At 36.2% G+C, this 23,994-nt stretch overlaps 4 protein-coding genes across 4 annotated transcripts; 1 reads left to right on the forward strand and 3 right to left on the reverse strand.

The window, feature by feature from the left end:
- Nucleotides 1-355: 355 nt before the first annotated feature.
- Nucleotides 356-5,008, reverse strand: LOC116005546 (proteasome subunit alpha type-3). Its single transcript, XM_031245760.1, has 9 exons — nt 4,709-5,008; nt 4,543-4,626; nt 2,870-2,943; nt 2,227-2,313; nt 2,050-2,134; nt 1,846-1,892; nt 1,461-1,526; nt 821-911; nt 356-671 (listed from the first exon to the last, which is right to left on the reverse strand). The coding sequence occupies exons 1-9, from the start codon at nt 4,850-4,852 to the stop codon at nt 600-602; spliced, it is 750 nt and encodes a 249-aa protein (XP_031101620.1). The 5' UTR covers nt 4,853-5,008; the 3' UTR covers nt 356-599.
- Nucleotides 5,009-6,482: 1,474 nt separating this feature from the next.
- Nucleotides 6,483-11,105, reverse strand: LOC116005564 (probable protein S-acyltransferase 1). Its single transcript, XM_031245790.1, has 6 exons — nt 10,523-11,105; nt 9,663-9,845; nt 8,582-8,893; nt 8,270-8,491; nt 7,360-7,998; nt 6,483-6,991 (listed from the first exon to the last, which is right to left on the reverse strand). Exons 1-6 carry the CDS (start codon nt 10,577-10,579, stop codon nt 6,974-6,976), a joined length of 1,431 nt encoding a protein of 476 aa, XP_031101650.1. The 5' UTR covers nt 10,580-11,105; the 3' UTR covers nt 6,483-6,973.
- A 2,741-nt stretch (nt 11,106-13,846) lies between these two features.
- Nucleotides 13,847-16,915, reverse strand: LOC116007273 (probable protein S-acyltransferase 1). The gene is made up of 7 exons (XM_031247908.1): nt 16,527-16,915; nt 15,885-16,064; nt 15,497-15,802; nt 15,172-15,393; nt 14,695-15,065; nt 14,256-14,404; nt 13,847-14,164 (listed from the first exon to the last, which is right to left on the reverse strand). The coding sequence occupies exons 1-5, from the start codon at nt 16,632-16,634 to the stop codon at nt 14,724-14,726; spliced, it is 1,158 nt and encodes a 385-aa protein (XP_031103768.1). The 5' UTR covers nt 16,635-16,915; the 3' UTR covers nt 13,847-14,164; nt 14,256-14,404; nt 14,695-14,723.
- Nucleotides 16,916-19,138: 2,223 nt separating this feature from the next.
- LOC116005989 (retinoblastoma-related protein-like) lies at nt 19,139-23,661 on the forward strand. The gene is made up of 9 exons (XM_031246231.1): nt 19,139-20,171; nt 20,447-20,609; nt 20,717-20,789; nt 21,166-21,342; nt 21,435-21,554; nt 21,640-21,784; nt 21,964-22,076; nt 23,128-23,243; nt 23,318-23,661. Exons 1-9 carry the CDS (start codon nt 19,343-19,345, stop codon nt 23,457-23,459), a joined length of 1,878 nt encoding a protein of 625 aa, XP_031102091.1. The 5' UTR covers nt 19,139-19,342; the 3' UTR covers nt 23,460-23,661.
- The last annotated feature ends 333 nt before the right edge of the window (nt 23,662-23,994 follow it).

A 23,994-nucleotide genomic window follows, 5' to 3' on the forward strand; every position in this document is an offset into this window, starting at 1 on the left:
CTGATACTATAATTGTGTAACTGATACTGTAATTGTATTGGACTGATATTGCAATTGTGTTAAAAGAAAACTGCAGTTGTGCAGAATGGAGACAGTTTCATCCATCTGTTTTCATTAATCAAAATGATGTCGTTTTGTCACTTAGTCCACAATGCTTGGTGGTCCGTGGTCCACGATAAATTTGAGAGAAGACATGCAACCACTATCCAAAAATGCAATCTAAATAAATCTCATTTTATATCTCCAATCAAAAAATAATAATAATAAATCAATCTAATCAAAAAATAATAATAATAAATCAACTTAAGTTATTCATTGTGACCGGCTTGGCTCAGACAGAGAAAATCATCATGCCTTTGAAAAATTATGTCTAAAGATCTTATGTCTCAAGAATCTGTCAGAGTTATAATGGTTTGTTAACATAAAACCATAAATTATAAAGCAACAGAGTATACATTTAAAGAACCAGAATAGAACGTATAAAGGTTCCAAATCCACTAACACTTAAATAAGAAACACCTTAGCTAAAGTACATTGGGAAATTGAAAATCTGCTTCAATAAAGCAACAGTACAATAACAATTTATCATGTTATAGCAACTAATCTGCATCCATTTCTTCAAGTGCAGCTTTGGCTGCTGCCTTGGCTTCCTCTAACAGATCCTCTGGAACCTAAAGCATGTCAAAGAGAACAGTCGATCAAACATTGGTGGCATGTCTCACACGGCAAAGAAAATAGAAATGGAAACAAACAAGCAATGTGCCATTTCTCCTCCAATTGATAAAGCGACAGAAATTAAAATTGGTTTTTTTTACACTACCTTCTGATGTTGGCGGTTGGACTCGTCACATACCCAACTCATTTCCAATTCAAAGGCCTTGTCCTTTGCCTCATCATGTACGCCATAAATACTGCGTATCAACAAAATACTACGTCAACATCACTCTTCTTAAGTTCACATGCAACATTTAGAACAGCAGAATTATTTATTAAAAAAAAAAAAAAACTAATAATATGTGTTTAGTATCTGTTCCAGCAAGTTCTCATTTGAGACTAAGTTCCAGCAATAATCACAACATTTTTGTAGATGTATAGATTTGACAAATATCTCCTACAAGTGATCAAGAAACAGCTTGATATAAATAACAAAGAGAGTGAAGAGAAGAAAATGAAATATACAATTGAATAGAGTAGTGAGGTGATAAATTTTTTAAAGTTAAAACAAGAAGCGCAGAAGAAAAGGTCACTGCTTGGAATCTCCAGTCTTCAAGATTCACTCCCAGGTCATAGATGTGGCAAAAAATATTCACAAGTGAAAAAATAATCATGGTTCTACTTTTATCATTAGTGCGTAAAAAGCTACATCATAGTATTTAACTAGTTAAAATACGTGCATCTGAAATCCATCTTTTGCAAATGGGCATGTATTCTTAAGTTAAATAGGAAAAGATGGGCCTCACATTTTGGCTACTTCAATAACTCCTTGCCGGCATGTCATTTCAGAGAGCTTCAATTTCTCAATTTCACTGACCACAATTGAATTTGAAATGCATCAGCACATAAATGAAATCAATCAGCCTATTAAAAGTGCACTTTTAATGGAGATAACCAGATAGTAAAAGCAATGACTGAAAGGCCAATATGTGTGTTAGCAACAATCTTAGTATCTTACACAAAAATAGATTTAATATGGGGGCTTAAGCAACCAAAACAATTTATGAAATTAGAAAGTTGAACTATACAGGAAATCACACCATTCATAGACTCCCACAAGGTGAGAGTACAACTCATCAAAAGTTAAAACTTTAAGGTGGATAACATTAAGAAGATATGCACTACACTTACGTTTTAGCAGCTTGCCTGCCCTTTCCAATGGCAGCACCAAAGTACCTCTATAATAAATGAAGAAAATATATATTAACATGCGAAAATAACCCTCTACACAAAACCAAGTTAATTCAAAGCATGCCACAAATTTATAAATATTAAATGTACAGAAACAGTCAAACAGCCAAAATGATGCAAAACAAACAGAAGAAACCAACTCACGTAAGAGACGCCAGAAGGTTCAACCATGTACAACTGTGGTCCATCTCTATCATATCCTCCAAGAATCACCCCACAACCAAAAGGCCTGCAGCAAGTTTTACTCTAAAATTTCACACCCAATATGCAACAAAAGGGCAAAAAAATTCTTAAAGCCAAAAGTGAGTGCAACTAGCGAACCTGAGCCACCAATAAAGTGTACATAAATGTACATAACTAGCAACCCTTTCAGCAAGTTCTTTCACTGGAATAGGTTCACCATAGACACTGCAAAATCAAATCAATTGGAAAAATATAACTACAAAGAACTTATCAAAGAAGAAATACAATGACTTGTATGATTCTGCTCCAATAGAAGTAGGTGCACCAAGTCCTGAATTAGAATTTTCAAATCTCAAAGGTTTACCAAGCATTAACAATAGAACCCTAGGTGCAAATGCCCCCAAACAGAAAGTGCATCAGCAAAAAGGAAAGCACTGCATGCTAGCACGTATGCATGTTTGAATATTAATCCAATATCAGCCTCAGTTCATATTCTCAATGGTTCTCAAATTTTTGAAATGCAAACTCAGTTTGGGATATCCATAGCAACACCTTATGCATTTAGTCTGTGTAACTAACAGTCAAACACAAGAAGTATGGGAGAGAATTTGACAGAACAAGAGAAAGAGTAGATAAAAAGTTAAAAACTATCTCTTAAAATACGGCAAATCACAGAACAAAGTCCAAGGAATGAGATTACCAAAAAAAAAAAAACCAACATATCACATCATATGCTTATAAACCACAAAAACTAAAGAAACAAGACTGATTGAAAGCATACTTCTCATAGCTGGTTGCTTCAGATTTAGTTCGTGCAACAATTTGCCTCCCATCAGCAGCTAACCCAGCAACAGCCTGTAAATAAATATAGCAGGAGATGATAATAAGAAAAAAAAAAAAACAGTTGCAGCTACAAATATTAGACATCAAATATAGCAAACCATTATGCATTTATGCAAGCCTACTACTTTTGTTCCTCTGAATATAAAGTCTAAACTTAAAATGTTCCAAATTCCATTCAGAAAGTATTGAACTATTGATAATAATCAGCAGATTATTTTACTATGCTAAATTTGGGTGAACGTGAAATTTCAAAATCTTTTTCAAGGACATATTTGACATAGTAAGTGCAAACACGATCATTAATCATTTAGATGTGCTACTCATATTCAAGTTTCTGGGGATTTTAATAAAATGACCAAACGATTGATTATATTAGTAGCAGTTTCAATTTATTAATAGCATGCATAACTATACAGTATGAGCATGGGCAGCTTATTAATTAGCTATCCTCCTACTGAAAGAGAGTAAGTAATTTTGAAAATATATTAAATCCATTTCAGTTTGTTCAATTTCAACATTCCTTCACTTTTGGCAAAAGGATTGATTTGTGATCATGGTTGTAATAAAAATTTCATGGGTCAAGCCAAGAATGTAGAAACTAGAAAATGTTAATACAGAACAAAAACAACTCAAAACATTTCAAAATATTACTGAGTTCCCAAAAATAAAAAGCAATAGGTTTTTCAAAGGATTTTCATCAGTAGTAAATCAAGACTTAGTTAACTGCCAATAAGTTAGGGAAATGTTATAAAAGACAACTTAGATCAAACACAGCAGTTACCTTTCTAGATTGTAAAACATGAGTAGCTTGGTGATTTAAGGCAGTTAGGTAAGGACTCAGGAACTAGAAAACTAAAATGGGCTATTTACATTTTTCATTTTTGACAACTTTAGTGACAAAAATGCAGGTTTCTATAAATTCACCATGGATTTTGAACACAGTTAATCAACAATTTTAGAAATAAATCTGTTAAAGCCTCATTCACAACATACACTTGAAAGCATATGAAATTCAAATTTTACTATTCAAAAAAGTGTTTGTGTGTAAACATCTATAAATTAGAGCACAACAAGGTCCTCCTTCAGTCCTTCTACAGTAGTTTGACCATCTCTGAACCAAGTATTGAAAGAATTTCCAAAGAAACACTTAAAATATAAAATATATATGCTTCCATTAAGTGATTGCAAGCTTTTCCAGGCTTAAAAGACAATAATTTCACCTCCTTCAATACTTTGTCACTTAGCCTTCTTTAAGACACTGTTCAACCTCACAAAATATTTTTGTTCACTCTTGCTGCTCCATAGTATACCACAAAGAAATAAAGCTGCAGCTATATGGATAGAAAAGTAAATAGTGACAAAACTCCTAGTTGCACAACATTTCACTAGCTACATACCTTCACTATAATTGGCAAAACCCTAAAACCCCTAGACATTTTCAAACCACATACAGTATTCAGATGATTCAAAATTGTCCAAGCTACAGGCAAGTATTCCAACGATTCAATCAATTGTAAAATATAAACGAAAATAACGAAAATAGAATACAAATTGCATTCCACGTGCTATTCGAGGATACGTGCAAATACAGGAAAAGATAAACTGTAGTACCATGCCGGAATGGCGATGAACGGAGTGAATTCGCCGATTAGATCCTGGCAACATCATCTTCGAAGCAATCAGCTTCTCCACACCCTATAATCAAACCAACGGAAACTATTAAGAGAAATCCAAACCCTAAACATAAACCTGAGATTCAATCTCCCTATGGCCATACCATGACGATTCCATCCTTGCATTTGATGCCGATTACAGTGCCGCTGTTGTCAACGGCCTTGGCGGCGTACTCGATCTGGAAAACTCTGCCGTCCGGAGAGAAGGTTGTCACCGAGAGATCGTAGCCAGTGCCTATGCTGCTCATCTTTTCTCTTCCGTTTCTTCTGCTAGAGGTATTCCCCTTGATTCGAGTGTGCTCCGAGCTCTGAACAAGCAAATATAGTGCAGACGAAGGCGAAGAGAGTTTTCTTTGAGCGCAAGACAGCAGGCCAGTGCAAATGTTGGGGAAAAAAATCAAACAGAAAACAAGACAGGGGTCTTCTGGCAATTTTTGTTTCTTTATTCATCTTCTTTCTTTTTTTCTTTTTTTTTTCAATAACCTAGATTTTTGGTCCAATAAATTTTAATTTTTTTACGCCAGTCCAAAAATTAATACATTAAATTTATCTATCAATGTGGGCCAACACGCTACACTGCAAGTCAAAATTCGTGTAGGCTTGCTTGCAAACTCAATTTATGTAGCTCTAACTCATCACATTCATATTGGTGGTTTCACGACAATTGTTATACCAAGGACCATGGTCCATCTTGTATTGTGGATTTGATTCAAAAATTATGTTATACAATTAATATATTTTGTATTATGGGGTTATTAGGGATTGGGCTTGTTAATTAATTAATTAATTAAATTGGAGCAAGGCCCAAGAGAGAGGGGTGCAAGGTAGTGCAAGGCAAGGCCCAAAAAAGAGGAGTGCAAGGCAAGGCCCAATGGAAAGGGGTACAAGGCAGGCAGTGAGGGGTGGTGCCAAGCATGGGGTTTCGTCGGCGCACCGATGAGGTTGCCAGAGGGCGCAATTGCCGCTCGGGGTCAAGGCACCCCGATTGCGCCCTCCAGCGCACCTGGTCGCCCCTTGGTCGAGCCGTCACCCAGGGGCGTCCAGGCGCGCACCAGCCGGCGCCCCTAGCTTGGGTGTGTGTCGGGCGCGCATGTCTCGGTCGTGCCCCTTGAGGACGACCCGCGGGGGCTTGGGCATGGCATTGGCGATTGGGGAATACAGTTGAGGCGATAGGGACTATGTCTGGTTGGGATTGACAGGCTTGGGATGGCTGGGTGGCTTATGATGGGCTACTGAGTACTAATAGTATAAAAAGGGGGAGGGAGTGGGTCTGGTCCATATAAGACACCCCAAAAAACACATATACTCCTCTGGTCAAGTGGTCTGGTCTCCTCCCTCCTGCTGGCATACCTGGGATCAAATCCTTGGATAAACTATTTAGCTTATTTAATTGCTAGTCATTTAGTTTGTTTAGTTATTGTCAAAGACCTTGTAGTCTAGTGGCATCCGGTTTACACTCCCACATGGAAGGAAGTGAATTCAAGCCTCAATGGTTATGAATAGAGTCAAATTGGACTTTGTATATATTCTAGGCCTCATGCCCGGATAATAAGATTGTTATTTTCCTACCCAGTTCTATATTTGTGTAATTGGTTTATGGTAAACTCGATGTTGATAAGACCATCATGTATGATAAAAGTATTTCTCTCTTTAGGATTGGAATTTTGAATTTTCCTCATCTAATATCCAATTTGAGCATTAATTGGTCTCCAGTCGAATTTGTTAAAGTTATTTCTCTATAGTTTTTTTTTTCTCTATAGTTTGTATTCATTGTTCAACTTTTAAAATGGCTATTTTTTCTTAGTACAATTATGTTTTTTTTTTAAGTTGTTTTTTTTCTTTCAAATAACCCTTAAAGAAAGAAAAGCAATGAATAAATGGAACAATCACAATGGCTAACTTAAACCCAAGCAATGAATAATTACACCATCCTTTGATCTTTTGCTGCATTTGGCAAAACTCACAGACACAAACCAGGTTCTGAGGTTAGCATTTCTTGTTTTCTTATAACAGATCAACCTTAGCCTTCAAACCATATAGTCTTTGGCCATGAATTTCAGATACTCACACAATGAACAATGAGGAGAGGTTCAACAAATATAACTATACATCCACTCATCAATAAATGTAATTTTCGCGACGAGGATCTGCGCTCTCATTCCCTATCAAGATCCTACACTTTATTCACCATGTCAGCACCATTCAATTGTCTAATATAACCCGGAACCAACTCACAAGCAAAGCTTCTAATCTGGAATGCCCGGCTGGCCTTAAAAGCCCACCCCACGAAAGGCAAGACGATGGAGAGAGAGAGAGAGAGAGATTCTCTGCTTATGTGTATAATACCTGGAAAACACGGGAGAGTCTCCCTATGACATGTGCTGTACCTGTGCAGAAATATGTTTAAGGTGGTAAATAAATCACTTAGGAAAACAACAATCGTCACTAAATGGAACAACCTAACTAGAAGGGCACATTCTGTTTATGTAGCCTAAACAAGAATTCTTGAATAGCAAACGAATGGTTCAGATATTCTCGACCAAGAAGTACATATAATGTTTCTTTACTATACCGGTTCTATCCAAATGAACTAGATGCTGCCCCTATGGTAACTGCCAATCAAGTATATTTAACTAAAGACGAGAACTTTTTACAAAGTACATAAGCTCATGGCAGAAGGAATATATATATATATGTGTGTGTGTGTGTGTGTGTGTGTGTATAAAACCAGTAGGGCAGAAAACTAGTAGAATACCTGCAAACTGGCGTGACTACTTGGGATTTCAATTTGATTGGAGGTCGATAGTTGTTCAGGTATTCTTGATGTTGAGCTACATCCAGAGTCTTTTGGATCATCTTCGAGAGAATAGAAGGGTGATTCACAGTCAGATCTATATTTTTCATCCTTGTTTATGGAGTTATTTTCGGTGCCAAAACTGTCCACATTCTGCAACCGGTTGGGAAGGGAAAGGGCATTCCTCTCTGCAGAAATTTTCTGCTCCGTAATATCAATCTTGTGCTTTGAGTTAACGGTACTTCCCCGATCTGAATAGCCTGAGTTACTTCTTCCATTACCTTCCGTATTTTCCAAATCATCCTCTATCTCATCAAGTTCCAAGTTTCTCAAAATTTCGGGGAGTGAAAGGCCACTCTCTTCTGCAAACCTAGTTCCAAGCTCAATATCAATTTTCTCTTTCGAGCTACCATCATTTCCTTCAACGTTAGGAGATCTGGGCTCCACCACAGAGAGTTCTTCTTCATGAACTGTTACCCGAAAATCATTCAGCGAGGGAGGGATCTTGGAGAAGAGAATCTCCTTGATATTTTTCAACATCCCTTTGTTATATGGATTATCCTTCTTATCGTACCGATACCTGAAGTTCTCATATGTGGTCTAGGAAAAGTAAAGAGTCAGAGCACTTAATATAAATTTGACGAAACTACAACACTAAACAACATGGCACATCGCAATGAGTAATCAAACGGACATTCAAAGATTTTTAGGAGCCCCGCAGCTTATGAAGCAATAAATGAGCATTCGAACTTAAGAAACTACAACCGATGCTACCAACATACCAGAAAATAGCTCATGGCTCTATCTCGAGAAACTATTGCGTGCTAATTATCAATGATTGAATAGTCTATGTTCTGAGACAAAAGTTTACCTGGTTCGTACAAATCAGATAAAAATGAAATGCTGTAAGGCCTCCCACGAACCAAACAGCAATGAAGCAGTATACGATCAGAACATCAGATAAAATATCTTGTTGAATAGCTTTCCAAGGACCGTCATCATGTTGCAGAATGTTAATCCAAGATATCACAAAGACGTATAAGCATAATATTGTTGAAGTCGATATGAACAAGTAAAAGAATCGGTAGTTACGCTGCAATAAAATACAGAGGAAGTTCCATTTTACTCTAACACGCAAAAGAAAGGAAGAGGGCAGAGAGAGTGGACAAAAAATAGAACTTACTAATCCAATACATTGACCGACCCACGGACAGTGATGATCAAATCTTTGCACACAATTGTTGCAAATGGAGCAATGGGATGCTCGAGGAGGGCGATAAAGTAGGCATGTATCGCAATATTTCACTTTGACCGTGTGTTCATTCACGATCACATCCTTTGTTCGTGGAAGTTTTAAATGAGGCGTTCTACCATGTACCCACTCCGTGGAAGGGGTAGTAGTCATGTTAAGTATTTCATCAAATTCCGGAGGATTTGAGCTCCTTGGGACAATTCCCGGATCTCTACTAGCTGTCAAAAAGAGAAATGTAAGGTCCTGCACAAAAGTTTAGAAGATTGGTTAGCCGAGTTATGTTATGACAGTCCATTTTTATTTCCCAACTCACGCTTTTTAACAAGGAAGAGTAAAAATACAAACAAAGAGTGGCCTAAGCAATGTACACAAGTATTTGACTGTTCTTGAAACAGAGTGAACCCAGAATTCCCGGAAACCAACCTTATACAGAGAACTTTTACACCCAAACAAGTAAACAATTGCATATCATAAAAAGAATCTCTCTCTCTCTCTCTCCTCTTCCAGAGTATCCACGATACTTTAGAGCATAATAACGCTCCCTAATCCAACTGCCTAACTCATTACAGACTTTTAACACCTGACACTACCCAGTGACCCACTTAATCCCTAAAAGGGTACTAAGAATATAATTAATTCTTCCATTGAACCAATTAAGGTAGCTTGAGCCCTTGCCATTTCAATCATAGGCAAGTATGCTCAAAATGACATGAACACAAATAATCCTATCAACGGCAATCAACAAAATGAGGAATGAAATAGGAGAAGGAAGAAAAAGACAACATTAAGAGCCAGCTTTAGAAACTTAAAACTACTCCGTAATAAAGAGCCATTACTTATGGACAGCATAAAGAGTCAAATATTTCAATGATAAAATAAAGTGGCGCTAATGACTTCCACATGAACTAATTTCAAATGCCAAAACAGGTCATATCTCATATGAATACCAAAGAATGATTGACGCTCAAAATACAAGAAATACCAATAATTGTAATGAGAATGGTATTGTTACCAGAATGCCAAGAACTGCTCCAATTAGTAGTATAGGGTACCAAGAACTATCATCTTTGTGGTGTTTAATATTGGAATAAACTTTTATGCAAAAAGCAGTGGCAGGGCCTGCAATCAGGAGCATGGATAGAAACAAAGATGCTATATCGGGACCAAAGATCAGTCTTCCTCCAAATAAGAATTTCTGGGAGCATTAACAAGAGAAAAAATAATAATAATAAGACCAAGGCAAATAGGCAATATTTTTGTAGTCAAAGGTAAAACACTTGTGTTTCAATATTTTTACCAAACAAAGTATGCAAGCATGTTTTAAACAAACAATTATTGAAGAAACCTGTATAAACCAACACTTGAGTAGAATATTGCATTCGTAAAAGATAGTGAAAACCAAGACATACGCATAGTAACCTACCTCCTCAGGGAGATGCTTTCCATGTCCCTGACATTATTTTTTTTCTCTTCCATGTTCATTTGTAGTTAGTTTTTACACTTTTGTTATACGAAATGTTAAGCATCAATCCAAAAGGGTCTGGAAAGGGGTGTTCTGTGTTCACCTGGCAATCTCTAACACCCTTGGAACACATGATTCAGTGCCAAGGGGATTTATATCACTTTTATTAGCTTATGTTAACTGAATCATAAATATCAAAGCCTAAACTTATAACTTGTATACATTCTGTATATCTTGTGATCTGGAAAAGTTGTATTAAGACTTATCAAATGGCTCACCTAAAAACCTCCACTAGCAATGAACTGCCTAACAAAGTTCACAATTGCATACAATGCTAAAACCATGTTTTCACCTAAAATTAAACACTGCCCTAGGCCTAGCTAGCAACATAAATGAAATTATGGACTTACATTACTCCCCTTCCAAACCTGATAAAGCCTGGTCACTTTGGGCTTCCCTTGAGCCATCACACTTCAGAATTGGAAGAGGGCAAAACAAACAAACAAAAAAAGCACCCAAGAGTCAAGCTTTTGGGCTGAGAGAGAGAGAAAGAGAGAAAGAAAGCCACTCCTCCTTCTCTTCTTCTTTCCTTGATCAGCTCACAATAAACCATGCCATGCAAATCCCACAAGTTATTGAAATTGGGGATTGCAAATTGTGAGTGTTGTTGACAAGAAACGCGGATTCGGGGTGTGATCAAGAAACAGCTGCCCTGCCTGCCTGCCTGCCTTCTTCGTGCTCTGTGTGTGTCAAGACGGATTTACCCAGGAAGGATTGCTAACAGCCAACCTCTCCCTCTCTTTCTCTCTCTCTCTTCGTGTATATATAAATATAAATCTATACATGTGTGTATATATATAATGTATGTGTGTATTAAACGCGGAATTTCCTAATTTGTGTTGTGTCTCCCCCTCAGCAGAATATAATTTTTGGTAATTTTCACCTCAGATGAACTCTGTTTACAGCTTCTCTCTCTTCTGGCGGGGCGGATGTTCCAAATTTTGGCTCTTCTGCTACGAACTACGTAGTATTCTTTTACGGGGCGGTCCATTATAATGTCATCATTATAAAGAACTATTTAATAATAATAATAATAATAATAATTTTAACATTTCCTTTCAAAAAAATAATTTTAACATTAAAAATGTAAATTTGAATAAAAATAGATAAACATAAGTATTACATAAATTAATAACTATTATGGGTATATTAGACTTTTAAAAATAAAATACAATCCTCAAATATTTAAAAACTATTCTAGATAAAAAAAATTTCATTTTTAGCTTGTTGTTAATTTAGTACCAATAAGTTAAGCTAAATAATTGTTTATCAATACTTTGATGGGCTATAACTAGTCGATCAGTTAAGTATCCCAACTTGCACCACTAGGTAAGCATAGCTAACTAGGACAAAAGGTCGTTGCGATAGAAGAAAAGAGCATATGGCTCAAGATTAGGCATTGCTAAGCCGACCAACAAACTTGACGACTAGTCAAGAAGAAACGTGTGGAGGCACGACAGTAAACCAACTTAGTATTAATTGACACGTGTATATTATAAATGACTCAATTGACCCCGCTCAAAGAAACGACTTGTACTCATTTTACTACGTAGGTCTCACTCAACCACTATATCCAATTGTACATCTAGAGTCTCTATACCAATCAATTAGTATAATACTTATATACCATCATTATACTTCACTAATAACACCATATATATGTCCATAACAATCCTTAGACCTCATATAATTTATTTTATCACACTTATTTTAACTGTTTTACTATCAAGTATCAACACTCTCAATATGTCCTACATACATTTTACTATTTTATTCATGGTAGTTTACTCTCCTTTACTTGTGGGGAAACATTTTCCTTCTGCATTGTTTACTTTATGAAAATATACTTCATTCGGATATTCTTATTTACATACACAATATTAAAATAGCATAGAATAAAATAAAATAAAAAATGTTGTGTTGGCTGTTTTGTTTTATAGCCAACGTGCAGGCACAGAACTGCATCGTGTGATCTGGTCTTTGGAAGTCTCACGATTGTAATGAAACACATTGCGTGTGTGTTGGACTCTATGTTTCACAAAAGTTGTTTGGTTACCTAAATATTTTTTAAACCATGACATGTCCTAATTATATTCTGACTATATAAGATATATTTAAATGTGTACCATACTCAAACTAATTTATGTTCAGTGTTCACATTGTGATTACATATTATATAAACATTTTGTTTTCCTCTGAAAGGGGTGACAATTGGTAGACAATGGAACATAATTATTGTACCAAAAGGTTACAAGTTCAGTTATTGTCAACAATCAAAACCCTTCGATTGACTTTGTCACACGTGATATTTTAAATGCAATTTACCGCTCGTGGAGCTGCATATTTCCATCGTCACACCTTTCTTCTCTCTTTCTTTCTTTCTTTCTTTTTTTTTTTTTTTTTCGTACAAGATCTAATATTCCATCACTTTGTAATTTAGATTCAATTCAAGTCACACTCACCTAAAGATTTTTATTTTTTTGCATATGACATCTAACATCTCATCACTTTGAGTCTTTGAGACTAATTCATTTGAATTCGCACCCACCTAGTTCGACTCTTAATATAAAGTTTGATCTAAAATTCTGTAATATGACATACTTTTTAGTTTTTTCAAAAAGTAAGCATACAACTTTATAGATTAATTTTGAATGTTACATGTGGATATCAATTGAACTATGCAATGATTTTGATTGTTGTTTTGTTGTAAGTGACAACAAATAGACAAAAACACACCAACACAACGGCAATAGTTGGAGACTGAAGCATGTCCTTTTATTAAAGGGTGTTGACAGATGGTTGAATATGGAGTCCCCAATGTGCTAGCTCATATGTTTGACCTTTATCCAACACTATAACCAACTTCATTTAGTGTCTGCCTGTCTGTTTGTTTGTATGTAATATGCTGTATTTTAAAGCAGTTGATTGACTATGACACTAGGTTTTTTTTTTTTTTTAATTTCGTCGTATTATATATTAGACCACATGATTCGCCCAAAAATCATGAGTAGGTAAATCGAGTCAATCTAACTTCAAGACTCAAGACTAAATTATACACTTTTTGCGCACAAAGAAGTCCATCCCAAACGCAAACACCCAGTGTTCGTGGTATAGATCGAACTCTCACCATGCCGCTAGTTAGAGCATAGAGGCAAGTCTTAATTAAGTGAAACTTCTCATCCACTAGACCAATGTCATGGAGGACTGTGTTGCACAAAATATGGCACATGTGAACCCCTTCTTGTGTGATGAAGGAAACTTCCAATCACTATTCAAAGATGTGCATTGGATAAACCCCGCTCATGTGTAATAGCTCACAAATCATAAAAGAAAGGTAAACAGTACTAAGAATACTATGCACAACAAATTTAACCAAAAATGTATGAGCAAAAATCGAACTTGTTGGGAGGTTACTATACACAACAAATTTAACCAAAAAAGTATGAGCAAAAATCGAACTCGTTGGGAGGTGCTAATGGAAACTGTTCTTGGGTCAAAAGTCCAAGGTGTATGTATTCCTTAGATGGAGAGTGATTGGCATTATTTGGAGCATCCCTTTGAATTTTGACCATTATAAAGTTATAAAATTATGATGCCAAAAAATGTTTTAGACAAGATCTTGATAAATTAACAAATTAAATACACAACTAATAGTAGAAACATATAACTAAAAGTTATCACAAAATTAAACCTGAATTCTAAAGGTTCTCCAAAAATGTAACTCCCCAGGCTTCATCATAGATGTACCCTCTAACTTACTTTGGAAAAATATAGAACAAAGTACAACACCCCCAAACATACAATTTTCTTTTTCTTTTTCTAAAACACATATCAGTTTCATCCACACTGTAGAAAAATTATAAAGATATATAATATTGTGTATCATTGTTTCATTTAAAAAAAAAATACAACTCTTGAAAATTGAGATCCAAGACAAGTAGGCAAGATTCCAAGTGTCTTTTAGTCCAGCTCTTCACCCTCAAATTCCTCCCCTTCCACCATGAAAAAGAAAGGAAAATAAGGTTTATTCATTATAAATTTAGAATGGGAATGAAGGGGGGAAATCAGACAAAAATGTAGTACCTTAACAAGGATATGTCATCCTCGTTTGAACAAAACGGAGAGGTTTTAAGCAACACCAGTGTTCTCGCATTTCGCAAAATCTGCCCCTGCACTTACAGGCCATCAAATGCACTCCACCACTGAATGTGCTAACGTTGTTGTTATGACCTCTTTAGAAGACAAAAGCACGTGATCCGTTAGCATGAAAGACATGATCATTTAGTAGAGGGCAGATAAGATGCAAAGTAGGCAAACTCGAGAGAAAATTAACAGCCATGAACAGTATACAACTATGCAAACTCTTATTGAAAGTTTCCAACTATTCAGATGTCATTTATTAATCATTTTTTTGGAATGTCTAGTGGGTAGATGATTGAACCTAAAACCTCTTACATAGAGTGTTATGTCGATTTCAATTGACTAAACTACTGCTTAGATCTTTAACGATGCAGAAAGTTACCTTTAGGTACGATGAGCTGCAGATGACTACTAGCTGGAATTGACTTCCTTAGGCTTATCACCTTTAGCAACGCCTCCGTCCTTCTCCTTCTTCAAACGGTCAGCAATTACATTGTAATCCAAATTTGGTAAAATATCATTCTCGGGTACCACTCCCATTTCCAGATCAAACTTGTTTTTGGAGCTGATCCCACCATATCTATAGCTTGCATAGCTCTTCACCGTTTCATCTTCTCCAACAACCCATTCTCGAAAATTGACCTGTGATGGTGCGGTCTTGGATAAAAAGATTTCTTTCCAGTTGTTAATTAAACCACGATTAAATGGGTTTTCCTTCTTATCATATCGGTACCTGAAGCTTTCATAAGTAGTCTGCAAATATACATAAACTACATTAGTCATTTAACTTTCTTTTCCTATGAACAAAAAATTGATGTAAAAAGAGCGTGCGGGTGTGCAAACAAATATATTGTCTAACCTGGTTATGAGACAGAAGGTAAAAATGGAAAACACTTAGCCCACCCACAAACCAGACCGCAAAGAAGCAATAAACAACTAAGATGGCGGACACTACATCCTCTGACATCCTACTGCACAGACTGCCTTGCAGATGAAGGAGATTCATCAACGAAAATGTGAAGACATATACGCACAAGGTTGTCGCTGTTGTAATGAAAAACAGGAAGCACCTATAGTTCCTCTGCAATCAAAGTAATAAAGAAACAGAGGCTAGTTTACTTTTCATACAACAAAACAAGGCAGCTGCCTTCTATTGCTGAAGATTTCCAAACCGTGGAACTTACAACTCCAATACATTGACCAACCCACGGGCAGTGATGGTCGAATCTATCAACACAGTTATTGCAAATTGAACAATGAGAAGCACGTGGTGGACGATATAGCAAACAGGTGTCACAGAACTTCACTTTGACTGTATAGCCATTGACCATAATATCCTTTGTCCTTGGTATTTTTATAGAAGTGGTACTGCTATACCAATCCATGGATGTTACACTAGCTTCTAATATCTCATCAAATTCAGGGGGGCTTTTGTTCCTAGGGATTATTCCAGGATTGCTTGAAGATGTTAAGAATAGAAAATTCAAATCCTGCAGGATCACTATAATGCATTAGGCCAAATTTTCAGAAGATAATGCCAAACTCTTCATGGAAGACTTTCCAGTTACCTACCAAAATCGTGAGCACAATCCCCACAATAGACACAACCTGCCCAAATAATGGATCAGCTTCTGGAGTCCTCGAAAGCGTTCTCAAACAGAACGTAACTGCAGGGGTCCCTATTAGAAAAGCAGATAAAATCATTGATGCCCCATCAGGACCAAAGACCAATCTCCCACCACAAACGAATTTCTGAAATAGTAAAGAAAGTTGTATAAACATGAGCAACCGGCAGTCTTCCTCCCTCACCTCACAATAAACATTTATACTTCATTACAAACTTTATCTCATGTATTAAAATTTCCTTCCATAGTTAGTGGCAAAACATTTCTGCCCATGCCTTTTGCAGTGCATTTCCACTTGGACATTAAAAAAAAATTACACACTGCATCACATGTTGAGCAAAACCTTAGCACAATGAAGTACTCATCTCAATAAGACACTCAAAACTCAAGTCCAACAATAAACAAAACCTGAGTTTTGAACCATTGGCCAATAATCAAAAACCATATACTAAGACAAGCTAAATTGGAAACATCATTTCCAACAATTTGTCTTCCCAAAATTTCTTTAACCATAAAATTGTTTCTAGTCCCATTATTACAATACATAAATCAATCATTCAAAATAAAAGACAGGCAAGGAGAATCTTACATTGTGGCCATACCAAGCTTGATAAAGCCGTTTCTTCGGAGCGTCGACTATGGAGGATGGGGCCAATTGCCGATTCCGGATCCCATTCATCGCCGTTGCAGTCTCCATGCGCAACTTCGATGAAGGAATCGAATGGCTTATTGAGGGGTGCCGATACAATCAATAATGGAGAGAAAGCAGAAGGAGAAGATGAAGATCACCCCTACCCCTATCCCTATCCCTATCCCTCTTTCTCTCTCTCTCCCCCCACAGGATCGCACTACATCCTCCCAAAACAAATTCAATTCGAGAAATTTGATTCCCTTCTCGCTACGCTTTCCCTCTTTCTCTCCCTTAAAACAAGGGGACATTTTTCCTCGATTTCTATAAATTTGAGCTCACTTCCTTCTCTCTGCTCATCATCTTTTCTGGCTAACATTTTTACAAACTTTGTCATTCCTCATTTTTTGTAAAATAAAAGGCAAACACATCTTTGGTCACCTCGACCCATCCACTAATATCACACAAAAAAAAATAATTATGTATGGAATAAATCACCTTTTTCTTTCCTCAATTATTTCTCCGTAACGACTGTAAAATGACATTTGGTACTTTCTTATCAATTAATTTTTCAGGAAAATATTTTTTAAGAATATATTTTATGAGAATAATTTTATCGAAAAAATTAATTAGCATGTTTGATGTTATTCTAGAAACATGACAATTAAATTACTTGAAAAATTAATTAACACGTTTTGTTAATTTAAACTTTTTTACTAATTTTTTTAAAAAACTCTAATGTGTAATTGAATAAAGTTGACAGATTCTCAGTACGTCAAGAAAATAAATCTCACCCCAGTTCAAACTTACGAGCATAAGTGAAGACTTCTTTCTTTTTTTTCTTTTTTTTTTTTTTTTGGGTTTTATGAGCCTTTCCCCTAGCTCGCTTTGAGAGGCGCATGAAATTACCCCAAAGAGAATTGTCACTTGTTTAAATCGGACTCGAGTTATTCCTGAGTTTCTTTCCTACAAATAAACTCATCTACCACTTGAACTACTCCTTTTAAGTTACATTGTGTATTATTTCTTAATATACATAACCTTACTTAAGACTTATTTCTAGTGACAATGTGGCAATTTAATCGTTGTCACGTACATTTGGGTTGGACTCATTGTACACATAAATGTACGTACGAGTTCAATACTGAAAATGATATAGTACAACAAAATTGAAATTTTGTATTATTAAAAAACAAATTTTAAGCACTTCGGTATATCTTGTTTAAAAGTAAAATTAGGAGATGGAAACAATAAACATAACAATGATACATGAATCTAGATTATATGTGCGTTTCATCTAATATCAATGAATATGATGCCAAATTTATTAGGTTTAATGAGAGAAATCACTAGTTATATCATGACTTATTTAGTAGCAATAATGGCCATTGAATATAGAATAATGTTTTCATGTAATAACATTAATCTTTTATAGTGAAATATAATTATCACTATAATTAATCATGTGAACGTTTTTGTATTGTTGTTTACATATATCATTGAATCACCACATATATATATATATCATTGCTAGGTTAATTACATACTCTTTTTTTTTTTTTTTTTTTTTGCAAATACATAAATAAATATATATATATATAAATTCAACTTAAAACGTTTATATTTAAAATGGTATATTTTATTTTCAATTATGAGCAGAACATGTTCTTAATGCGTTCATTCGGTAATTTTATAGTGACGTGTTATAAGCAACTATTGTGGTTTATATCTGATTTTGATATCATATTGTTTTTTCAATATTGACATTCACAAGCTTATCGGTCTTGATATTATCAAGTCGTCCGATCTCCACAACTATACATGTTAACTCCGTCATCATATCACACACATGTCACGTCAATAGTTTACATGTGTCGCAACCATTTTAAACACTTAATCGAAGAACGCCACGACAATAATTTGTCATCATTGTGTTGGTTTGTAAGACCCCATCTTAGTGTAAGAGGGTGGATAACTCACAACTTATACTAGAGCTTCCTAACATCTCGATCACCGCCAGTGATCTTGTGGTCTAGTGGCACAAAATGACTCTCTTAAATGGGAGGTAATAAGTTTGAGCTGACAGTATTGGTTATTTGTGTTTTAGTACCTGTGTAGTAAGACAAAACCAAATAAAACAATTTGTTCATTTTGCATCATTTACAAAGGTTGAACTTAACATTATAACTATATTAGCATTATACTTGCTTACTATCTCAAATGATTAGGTTTGATAAAAAGTGGAATTTTATCATATATGCTAACTACATTTTAAATGGAAAATCAAATATATATATTAATAATAATAAATTTTGTTCACAATAATTAACGGATGAAAATAAAAATAAATTTATGCTCGGGTATTGTTGGCCCACTGTTAGTATCCGCCAAGCAGTATCGGGAAATTTGGCGGCAAAAATGGGACACGTGTCATATCGTTATTACAAAGTGTCGTTTAGGGCTGCCTGTTACCGGCAGGATGACGTATGTCGTTTTTCCCGCGCGTATTCGCTAACAGAAAAAGAGGTGGCGGGAAAAAAAAGGGTCCCATTTTTAGTGATAGAAAGAGACAGAGGGGGGCAATTAGGCGGAAACCCTAGTGTTCTTTCTCACTCACTCACAATATCATTTCAAGCTTCTCTGAGCTTTTTCCCCGGATTCCATTTCTCTCGATTAGAGAGATCTGTGATTCGATTGGCCGTGTTATCAATCGGTGTGCAAGGAAGGTTTTTCCGGCTGGCGGCGACGGCGGCAGTAATTTGGAATCAAATATAAAGATGGCTTCCTCGTCCACTCCTACTCGGCTGAGCTGCGGCACGGCGACAATGTCAACCGCCACGTGGCTGCGCACCGTCATAGATCCGCTTCCCTCGAAACCCTCGCCGGAGCTGGAGAAGTTTTTGTCGTCCTGCGACAGAGATGTAACGGCGGATGTGATTCGGAGGGCTCAGATTATACTCGAGGCCATATTTCCGTCTCCGAGCGGTCCTGGTTCTATTCCGGCGGAGGAGTGTGTGGCTGCTGGAGCTGGGGTTGAAGCTGGGAGTAGTGTGAGCCTTCAAAGTAGCAACTTAATGGACAACAAATGGGCGGAACAGCGTCGATCGGAAGCTCTGAAGCTCTATTATAGGGTCCTGCAAGCGATGTGTGTCGCCGAGTCCCAAATTTTACGCGGGAACAATTTAACTTCTCTGCTCACTAATGAGAGGTTCCATAGATGTATGCTTGCTTGTTCCGCGGAGCTAGTTCTAGCCACGCATAAGACGACTGCAACTGTATTGTTTCCGGCTGTTCTAGAGAGGACGGGAATCATGGCTTTTGACCTCAGTAAGGTCATAGAAAGCTTCATTAGACACGAAGATAGCCTCCCTCAAGAGTTGAGACGGCATTTGAATTCTCTGGAGGAACGACTTTTGGAGAGCGTAGTGTGGGAAAAGGGGTCTTCTATGTACAACTCCTTGATAGTAGCTAGGCCAGCCCTTTCTGCAGAAATTAACCGTCTTGGCTTGTTGGCTGACCCCATGCCATCACTGGATGCAATTGCAAACATGTCTTCTGCAATTTTACCTCCAGTGCCATCTTTTCATAAGCTGGAAACTAGCCCAGGTATGCATTAACTTGGTTATTGTTTTCTTTGTATACCTCTTTAAGTTTTACACATGAATTGGTGTATGATTGTTGATTTAAAACTGCAAGTAGAGCAAGTTCTGGATGCCCTTTGCTAAAGAACTTCCAGATGAATTAATTTTTTTTTTTATTCAAACCTCTAATTAATCTTTCATTTGACAATGTTCGGAAATTGGTGAAGTAGCTTCTTTTCTTCTGTAGCATATATCTGGTATTATGTAAATTCCTGACATATTTTAAATTGTGTGCATCAGGTCAAAATGGTGACATGAGGTCACCCAAAAGACTATGCACTGAGTACCGAAGTGTGTTGGTTGAGCGGAATTCCTTCACATCACCCGTGAAGGATCGTCTTTTGGCTCTGAATCCTTTGAAAGGAAAGCTCCCCTTACCTGCTCTGCAGTCTGCATTTGCAAGGTACTATTGTTGATACCATCTATAGCTAGATCTGTTGCTGTTTCATTTAGCTTGCAAATTTCAGTTCTCATGCGTCTTTGCCTCTGTTGAATTTGGATATTTTGCAGCCCTACAAGGCCAAATCCTGGTGGTGGAGGGGAAACATGTGCAGAAACAGCTATCAGTGTATTCTTTGGCAAGGTATTTTTATAGTCACAATATATAGTTAATAACTGTTTCCAGTTTTTCTTTTCTTCCTGGCAAGCAGTCTACATCTCTCACAGTCTAAGAGCTTCTTTTGGAGAGCTTTCAATTTTAATTTTGTACAAAAAATTATGAATTGGATGGCTAACTCTGGTTATAATACCCCCTGTATTTTTATATAAATCAGATCATTAGAGCTTTATGGATAACTATTCAGGCAATCATGTGGCAAATCCAGTTGTGAATTTCTTAGATTTAACATGTGTGGTGCTGATATATAACTATACTAGCTTTATGAAATTGAGAAACATTAAGTTTAATTTTTCTCAGTTGATCTAATTAACTTTACACTGACTGTATGGTTCCCACCCAGATTTCAAAGCTGGCTGCTGTCAGAATTAGTGGCATGGTTGAACGGCTCCAGCTTTCTCAGCAGATCCGGGAGAATGTGTATCATCTTTTCCAAAAAATACTTAATCAACAGACTGCTCTGTTATTCAACCGTCATATTGACCAGATTATTCTTTGCTGTTTCTATGGTATTGGCAAGGTACATATATAGTTGAAATATCAATTTGAACTCTGCTGTAGTCTGTTTTCTGATTTTGCTTAATTATACTCTTCTCATGTTATTTACTGCAGATTTCCCAACTCAGCCTGACCTTCAAAGAAATAATATGCAACTACCGAAAGCAACCACATTGCAAGACACATGTTTTTCAAAATGTTTTTGTTGATTTGACATCAGCTCAACGCAATGGCGTATGCAACTGTCTCTATGCACTCTTTCCTGAATCACTTTTTTTTTTTTTGGAATTTGTAATCATTTTGAATAATTTTTAAACAGAAAGCTGGTAATGATCATGTTGATATCATCTCATTTTACAATGGAATATTTGTTCGTGCTGTAAAACCACTTCTGGTTGAGCTTGGACCCACTGGAACATCTCAACAGAGTAGCAACAATGCAGAAGCTAAGAATAGTAGCACCGGTATGTCTTCATTAACTGTCTGTCTTTGTGACATTTGTTTCCTTTATCTTATCTTCTTTTGTTGCTTGGGGCACTGGAGCATTCCAAGTTCTCTTGTCTTTTTTTTTTTTTTTTTTTTGCAATTCTTTGCCATTATTTGTGACCTAACATTACCTTTTTAATCACATGATGCCAACCAGGTCAACCTCCTGCATCACCCAAGACATCCCCTTTTCCAAGTCTCCCCGATATGTCACCTAAGAAAGTATCTGCTGCTCATAATGTTTACGTCTCCCCACTCCGATCTTCTAAGGTAGGATTATTGTTCACATTTATTCTTGTGCTATGAAGTATATTTGAAATTGCATTTCTTATAGTACTTGAGATGGAGTATCAGTTGAAACTATAATTTCTTCATGCTGAACCTTTTTTTCCATTTTTAGGCATATTAATCATTCACTAGTAAAATTATTTAATCTAGATCAAATTATTTTGCTTATAGCTTCCACAAATATAGCATGAACAAGAGGGAGAGATGGAGTTTAATAAAGTAATCTGAAATTATCTTGAAATTGGATAGAGTTGTCAAAAGTTGGACGTGCTCCTAATCTTAGCTAGACCTATAAACTTAACTTAAGTTATCTCTAGTTTCTTCATGCTAGTTTTTTGTACTTGATGAAGAGGTGTTTATTAGATAGATTTGTAAAACATCTCCTGATCATATTCCTCTCTTGAAGAGAGTACCCGAGAAATGAAGATAAGGTAAGGGGATATGAATGGTATGGGACAGCGTCAAGAATCAAATGATCAGTGTATCCATGTAAATTCCTTAGTTGCAAATGGAATTTGTACAAGGGTATTGCGAAGAGTTCTATTATTGTATGCTTGTAAGAACATATGATATTCACCAGTTTTAGAGTTTTAACTTTTTTCTGGGGCACCTTCAGTCATTTCTTTATAGCACTTGGCCTTTATATTATAAAAGAAAATTATGAGATCTGTTATCATATTTGCTCGGTGGGATGGGTATTTTTTTTTAATGTTTATATTTAGTGAATGCAGAGATCCTATTTGTTTCTTAGAATCACGCTAGATTGCTTTCAAAGAACAATTTTCTTGATACATCCAATTAGATAATTACTGGGCCGAGACAAATTGTGCCTGCCATTGCTCAATGGTCGGGCTAATGTATTCCTGTGGTGAATCCGTATAATGTTTAATCTAGCATTCTAGTTGGGATTGTAACTCATAAATTCTTATTAGTGCTCATTTTTGCACTTCATTTTGGAATTTAGAGAGAAAAGTTATGTTTCTGTCCTTTCATGCATTTCCATGCCATTTGACTTCTGTGTATGTGTTTGCAGATGGATGCTCTGATATCTCACAGTTCTAAAAGCTTCTATGCTTGTGTTGGAGAAAGTACTCACGCATACCAGAGCCCTTCAAAAGACCTAACCGCCATCAACAACCATTTAAACGGGTATGCATGCTAACCATTAATGATATTTTCACTAGCGAATGTAGAGCACGGAAACTGATAAAAATTTTCTGCAGCCGAAAGCTTAGGCTCAACTTCGACGATGTGGACGTGGGCTTAGTCAGTGACTCTCTTGTGGCCAACAGTCTTCACCTCCAAAATGGAAGCTGTGGATCTTCATCATCTGCAGCCGTCAAGTGTGAGCAGCCAGATTCATGAGGCTGCATTACATATCCCCCTGTAAATCCTTTCCTTTTCTTTTTTTAATTTATATCCTTGTTATGTTTTACTGTTTTAGGGAATGGTAGTGTAAAGGCCAAGGGGTTATTGTGAACTGGCTGCAATTATCCCTAGCGCCTTCATCCATCTTTTCCTGGTCTCAGTGTAGATTTTTGTCTATTAATAAGATTGAGTTACAGAATGATGTATACTAGTAGAGTAGAAGGCATCAAAGAATCTTCTTTTTATATATATATATATATATATATATGTATGTATGTATTCTCTTAAACTGGTTTGTGCCTTCGGTTTAAGTGGTTTAACTTGTATTATAAGGAATCTAGAAAGTCAACAATGTCCGCTTTTTGCACTGAGTATATTTATGTATATATTTTTTATTGTATCAAATACTGTCAATTCTATTTCTTAAAAAAAATATACATTATTACCTGGTGCAAAAGGTATCAGTGTTGATTGACATTTTAGAATATTTTTAAGTTAATTAAGTTGAGGTTTAATAAACGGTATACCAACT

This window comes from Ipomoea triloba, chromosome 15 (assembly GCF_003576645.1).
Source record: "Ipomoea triloba cultivar NCNSP0323 chromosome 15, ASM357664v1".
In the NCBI taxonomy this organism is placed as follows: domain Eukaryota; kingdom Viridiplantae; phylum Streptophyta; class Magnoliopsida; order Solanales; family Convolvulaceae; genus Ipomoea; species Ipomoea triloba.